Raw genomic sequence first — 7,172 nt, forward strand, 5'->3', positions numbered from 1 at the left:
GAAATGAAAATACTTAATGCTTGTCAGAATTATCCTTTTTGTTTCTTACCCGTGTCTAACCTTCTCAAGGTGCTTACATGTACTGAACCATGGGTCTATGGACATTGGGCCCCCTTAGAACCTTGTCCAAGTCACCATTTCCAATGTGTGAGTGTAGTGCAGGCTATTTGACTGAAGGGGCCATCACAACTAAACCTGATCCTATCTCACCCAGCATCTGCACGTGTGTGTTTTGTAGCAGGTTTCATATCAACAGTGGAAGTCCTGGCTGTTTTGTTTCCTTTCCAGCCAAGGTGAATTATAGCAGGCCGACTGTGTCTCAGCAGATATTAATTCGAGATCAGATTTAGAAACTTGGTGGTCTACATGGCTCACTTCTCCACAATCTTGTGCCTTACCAACTGAGCCATGGGAGTAGCTCTCCTTCACTTGAATTTATTATAATATAAATGTGGATGGTATTTGTTGGTCAGTCAACAACTGAGGGGCCTTCAAAGGAGCAGTGTGGCGCATACCATTTCAAGGTACAGCGCGAGCCGGTTCAGGGGGGTGACGGCTGTGAAGAAGGCGACTGGATTGGACATCACCAAGGTCCACGTGGCTGATTGGAGTGTGGGCAAGTGCAGCAGGAGCGGCGAGGTAGGGGCAAAGGAGCGGTGAGTGATCGTGGAGCGACGTGATCGGGGCCCAGGAAAGGCGCGAGTTCGGGGCCCAGAAGAGGCGAGGGTCCAGGGGCAGCACGGGCCAGTCCACACTGTGATATGTGTGCACACTAGGTCCATGCAGCAGAGCTGGTCTCCAGTCATCTTGGTTAATCCTTGCCATTGGACTAAGACCTAGCTCTGTCAAGCCCGTGTGGTGGCCAATGTGCAACGGTCACCACACGTTAAAAAATCCATGCACAGGCATCTTGCACCATTCAACATGTAGTTCAGGACCTAGAATATTCGGTCTTTCTTTGAAACACCTGTGAACTCATCCCTTTTAGGTGTGGAAGCAAGTCATCCTCGATATGAAGGACCGCCTATGAAAAAGATGATGATGAATATTTTGTACTTGAATTAGGAATATTACATGTAAAATCTAAATCTATTTTGAATTCTTTACATTTCTGTGTTCATCTGGTTGGGCAATACCAAGAGATTGGATAGTTCTTTACTCTAAGTATCAGGTATTAGCATTGAGCTCTCACACATGAGTTGTAATCCAACAAAAGCTCCCTCAACCTCAGATCACCACTACTGAACCAATATAACTTCTTTTGTTTCTCACAGCAGTCATCTTTATATCAGCGAGATTGTGGATTTAGTGCCATTTTTATTATTGACTTTCACTTACCAGAAACTGGAGTGAGATTGTCCTAAACTCATTTAATGCCTAATCCCTACATTCAATAGAAAGAGAGAAGGCTTTCATTCTGTCAATCTAGATTTCTGGACTGGACTTGAAATATGCTTACCTGGCCACTGGTATTTTTTCCTTTTTTTTTGTTCCACCCCCCCCACCCTCCCCCCCCCATCTGTCCTGAAGATGACAACTTGAACTGGATACCAGCAACACCTTTGGCACATTGTTCGTGTGAGCCTAACCAGTGTCTCCTGGTGGCCTAGTCAACCGTTCTTGGCATCAGAGCCAAGCTCAGTCCTTAGTTCATCCACTATTGGCACCTGTGCACTTCACAGGACAATGATCAGGAGGTCTAGCTGACTCTCCCTCCCTGGTCCAGGTGTGTCCAGGCCAATTGTAAAGCCCTTATTGTCATCCTGGCTGAGCTCAGGGATTAAACCTGGAACGCTCTGAGTTTTCTACCATCGGGTGATGCATTTATTCACTGAACCATCAAGGGAGCTTGAACCTTTCAAATTCTACGGAACAGGGTTGAATGGAAAGATGTTTGATGTATTAGAATTTTCGAAGTGCTTGCTCAAATTCCCTTATTCCCTTGTGTGTTACTAACATTGTACAGGGGGATGGGTTGCACACAGGCACATAGAACACCATCATTTCTGATTTTTAGATAATAGCCCCTAATATACCCACCAACTGGGTCCACAGTGTCGACGTGATCTACAAAGTCTCGCTTTCCCAGATAGAGTGAGAGCTGTTGATAAAGGAAATAAGTGTTATTTTATACAGGCCTGGGTCTCACTCTACAACACTCTACTGGAGTATATATCGGTAAAAGTTAAAATTACCCCCAGTATTCTTTGTTGCAAAAGGAATAATAGAATTTCATGTAGCCAGCAGTACGACACTACAAATCGTAGTGGTGAAATAAAAAGTCCAACAGCAATATTATGACAAAAGACCGAATGAAAACTTCAATCAGATTCTCAGACAAGGGCCTGAAGATACCAACCTTCTCATTCGAGCTTGTCTTTTTGAAGACTCTGTAAATTGAAAAATAAAGATTTACACACCCAAAACATATCTTTCCAGTTATACTATTAAAATGTCATTAATGGCCATTGCAATAAAAGTCACTTAAACATCGCATAAGCCCAAGGGCTCACCTGGTAAATGGACTATCATTTCTCTTTATAATGGTTCCTTAAACTTCCATGAGATCAATTCAAAAATCTCTTGTCCAAAGAAAAAAAAGCCAGGTTACTTTAACTTTCCTTGGAGAAGCTGGGGTTGTTCTCCTTCGAGCAGAGAAGGTTGAGAGGAGATTTGATAGCGGTATTCAAAATCATGAGGGGTCTGGACAGAGTAGATAGAGAGAAACTGTTCCCATTCTCATTCTTGTTTACACATCCTTCCATGGCCTTGCCCCTCCCTATCACTAATCTTTTTCAGCCTCACAACCCCACAAGATGTCTACGCTCCTCAAATTCTGCCCTCTTGAACATCCCTCATTATAACTGCTCAACCATCAATGGCCGTGCCTTCAACTGTTTGGATCCTAAGCTCTGGAATTCCCTCCCTAAACCTCTCTGCCTCTCTACCATTCTTTCCTCCTTTAAGAAGCTCCTTTAAAACCTACCTCTTTAACCAAGCTTTTGGTCATGTACCTTAATTTCTTCTTTTGTGGCTCGGTGTCAAATTTATCTGTTTTGTCTTGTAACACTGCTGTGAAGCGCCGTGGGACATTTTACTATGTTAAAGGCACTATATAAATAAAAGTTATTATTGGCGGAAGGGTCAAGAACCAGAAGGCACAGATTTAAGGTGCAGGACTATGGAGAAAGGGCGGGGAAGTGGGACTAGCTGAAGTGCTCTTGCAGAGAGCCTGCATGGGTTCGACGGGCCGAATAGCCTCCTTTTGAGCTGTAACCATTCTATGATTCTATGATTCCTTATAACTTAAACTTTGATAATTTTGCAATTTGCTTCTGTACTCTACTAAAGGCACAAATATTCTTCCGATGATTCGGTGATCAGAATCATCACACAGCACTCCATATGCCAATGCAACATGATTATACTTGCTGCAGCTATGTCTTGTATGCTAACAATCCTGAGTTTGAATTGTATTGTTGGTCCACAGAGCAAAAGGGTATAGTCTCTGTACACCACCCATAAGAGTAGCACATCCAAGATTGATGCTAAAAACAGCAGGAAGGTGTAGTGATGGTATGCCACTGTAGAGAGTGCTCTTGCTGGAGTCACCACATACCATTGCACACAATTTGGTGAAATGCTGAGGAGCTCCATTTGTAAGTGTCCCCACAGACTCCCCGGCGTGAAGCCAGGGCCATTTTAACTCCCGGGCCTCATTTGAATAGTTCTACTCTGTCTGCTGCCCAAAACCATGGTTGGCGGGCAGGAGCGGGAATTGGGGAAGGAGCCGGACACCATTGATTTGTTCTAATCATATCTTCATTACTAGACCAGAATTTTCCCCGCCCTGTGAGTGCGGATTTGGAGGCAGGCCTGCTGTCAAAATGGCTTTGATTGACAGTGGGTCAGAATCCCACTCTGAACCTGCCTCCATGTGAGTTTCTCAGCTGTCAGGTTGGCATTCAGATAGCTGACCCCACAGCAAGCGGTTGGACAAGTAATTAACAATTAACATCATTAAAAATATTTAAATGCTAGTTAAGAGGCTTAAAAGCAGGCACTTACAATTTTACCAACCTTTTGAAAGGTTTGCCATCCCTCAGGTTTCTTGCCAGGTAACTCTCTATTGCTTTGGCTAGTTGACAGCTGCAGAAGTGGTATAAAAGCGACCTTTTCACAGCTGTTCACTTTCCAATGTCAGAAGCTGAAGCCTTCAGGTTTTGGAAGATTATTTGAGCTGTATGCATTTTGGAAGTGTTTGGAGTGAACTCTCTATTCACTGTCATCGCCTTAGAGCAACCTCTCTCGCCATTGACAGGGTGCTTCTGTCATCTCAACCTCACCTGTCATCTATTCCAACAGCATCGGTGCCCTTCAAAAAATCTCACCTTGGTCCTTAGAATCCCACCACGATCAGCCCCAACACCAACATCACTAAACACACCAGCATCACCACCAACAACACCAACCTTCTCCGCAATCATCTGATGCTGCACAGGACACAGGGCATCAGCACCTGACCACATTGCTGCCCGGGAGGCCAGGGATGGCCTCACCATGGCCAGATTTACTTCACTTGATGCTGTACACTCTGACTGCCACATGATGCACCAGGTTGGCACCACCCCACACAAGCTCCATAAAGTATTCCTGCAATATCCAACCCATTCCTTTCACACTCATTACCATTGTGCAGGGTACCCTTATGTCTCACTATTCACTACAATTCACTAAGCTACTTCCAAAGAAGCTCACAAATCTATCCAAGTACACAAAGTCCTGAAAATAAAGATTTTACTTTTTGACAACAGATCAACATTAACTATACATGAACATTGGCTAATGGACCCAAGTGCCTACCCTTATGCGTTGTTAGTTGGTATGATTGGACAGGGCTGAGGGTGAGTGTGAAGGGTGGCTAGTGAAATGGGGAACGAATAATGTAGATAGATAGAGAGGGATGGGTAGAGGTACAAGGTAAGTTGGTGTGAGAAAGGATGTACAGGGGTAGAGTAGGAAAGGCAGAGTGACGGGGATGTGATGAGTAGCACAGCAGGATGAATGTGGCTTTGCAGTAACGTTGTGTGATCTACTGAGATCATTGAAAGGTTTACACCACTGCAGCCAGGTCCTCCTGATGATGTCCCTGCTTGTGCCCTCCTGTACCATGTGCAACCAGGCTGCGTTGGTATCCTGGGGAAGTTTCTTCCGCCCATGGGAATGGAAGAGGACCTCCCTGAATGCTGTGACTCCCTCCATAAGCATCTGGAGGGAGTCATGGGAGAGCCTGGGTGCAGCCGTGCACCTCTGTTCAGTCATCGTCAGTGTTTGCAGCTGCTCAATGCTGTAGAACACTGACAGAAGAACTGTCAGAACCATTGTGGCCATGGTCCTTTTAAGGAAACCGACTGATGATGCATCATCAATTGATGTCATCAGACCGGCTTCCTTTTAATTGGCTGGGAAGATTCCGGAGAGAGAGCAGGTTCGAGTCGGGAGCGAGCTTTCCACCGCCAGTAACACCGGCTGCATCGATCCTGCCGCATGTGGAGAAATCGTGGCCCTTTGGTCAGTTTTGATACCAACGCAATAAAACATGATGCTGAAAAAGTAAAGGCTCAAGACAGCTTTTAAAGTGAGAGCATTCCTACTCACTGTCCTGATTTTTGAGTCATGTTGATGATAGCTGATGGATATGATCTGCAAAATAGAAGAATATTCATAACATACAATTAATGTGGGTAATAGTTTAAATATAAAGGTTATAAATAATGAGATATAAAGCAGCACATCTGTACAACATTAACAATTAAAGAATAAAAACAGAAAATGCTGGAAATACTCAGCAGGTCATCCGACCTGAACCGTTATCTCCGTTTCTCTCTCCACAGATGCTCTCTGACCTGCTGAGTGTTTCCAGCATTTTCTGTTTTTATTTCAGATTCCCAGCATCCGAAGTACAGGATTATGCTTTTGTATTAACTATTAAAGTTTTGTTATATGACTACTTGCTCATTAATGCACATTGACATGAAGATTAGCAGTGTGACTCAGGTTCCAATCGGATATCCAAGTGCACTACAGTCAAATACTTGAGACTCCCAATCGGAGGCCAATTCTTACGGTTGACTTAAGTTTGCAATGGCAGCAGTATGACTCCAGTTTAGTGCAAAGTCGCATTTAAGAGTGTCTAAATGGCTCATTGCCTGTTAACTTTAAAACGTTGCATTGAGTCTTTTTAATGGTTTGCCATATATTTTTACCATTTTTTTCTTTTCCATTAGAATTTGGTCATTTTACCCGTGGAACGTTCAGGATGCCATCGAAAATAGCGACATCAGAATACACTTTGATTTTTGTTTTATTCATTCATGGGATGTGGGCGCGCTGGTGAGGCCAGTATTTATTGCCCATCCCTAATTGCCCTTAACTGAGTGGCTTTCTAGGCTATTTCAGAGGGAAGCTTAAAGTCAATCACATTGCTGTGGGACTAGATCTGGAGTCACATATAGGCCAGACTGAGTAAGGATGGTCGGTTTCCTTCCCTAAAGTACATTAGTGAATCCGGTGGGCTTTTACAACAATCCAGTAGTTTAACAGTCACCATTACTGATACTAACTTTTGATTCCAGATTTATTTAACTGAATTCAATTTCCCCAGTAACTCATGTCCCCAGATCATTCATCTAGGCTTCTAGATTACTAGTCTAGTAACATAACCGCTATGCTACCATTCACTTAATTTTTACAGACTCACGTCATGGACTGAGTGCTTGATTTTTGACACGGAGATTGCGAGAGGGGCTTATTCGTGATGTAAGTGCTGCTCAGAATGAAGTCCAATTGACTGAACGTGACTATTGTTCAAAATCATGCTGTGCGATCTGTTGGGAGCAGATATTGGCTGTTCGGTGGACTGACTGAGAAATTACCGTTTAGCTTCATGTTTGTGCTTGGCCATGTGTCCACTAATTATGATGTTTATTTACACATGCTGGTGCTTGTGCATTCTCTGCTGCAACAAGTCTTTGTGAGGTCCAGCTTTGTTATAGATAGAGTTGTGCCCCACTGCATTGTAGGTGTGGCCATTATTAAATTTGTGGCTTCAGTATCAGACATGTTAATTCACGAATCAAACTGTCGCATTCCCTTTTGGGAATGTGTTTACT

General features: G+C 43.7%; 1 protein-coding gene across 1 annotated transcript in view; it reads right to left on the reverse strand.

Annotated features, from left to right (window-relative positions):
- The window catches only part of LOC139266103 (arrestin-C-like), a 57,586-nt gene extending 50,622 nt beyond the window's left edge, over nt 1-6,964 (reverse strand). Inside the window, exons 1-4 of the mRNA XM_070883951.1 lie at nt 6,936-6,964; nt 5,659-5,703; nt 2,360-2,390; nt 2,041-2,101 (exon numbers count right to left, since the gene is read on the reverse strand). Of these exons, the coding sequence (XP_070740052.1) occupies nt 2,041-2,101; nt 2,360-2,390; nt 5,659-5,703; nt 6,936-6,964 (166 nt within the window). The remainder of the gene's footprint in view (nt 1-2,040; nt 2,102-2,359; nt 2,391-5,658; nt 5,704-6,935) is intronic.
- Nucleotides 6,965-7,172: the final 208 nt, after the last annotated feature.

The sequence above is a fragment of the Pristiophorus japonicus genome, chromosome 6, assembly GCF_044704955.1.
Source record: "Pristiophorus japonicus isolate sPriJap1 chromosome 6, sPriJap1.hap1, whole genome shotgun sequence".
Lineage (NCBI taxonomy): Eukaryota > Metazoa > Chordata > Chondrichthyes > Pristiophoridae > Pristiophorus > Pristiophorus japonicus.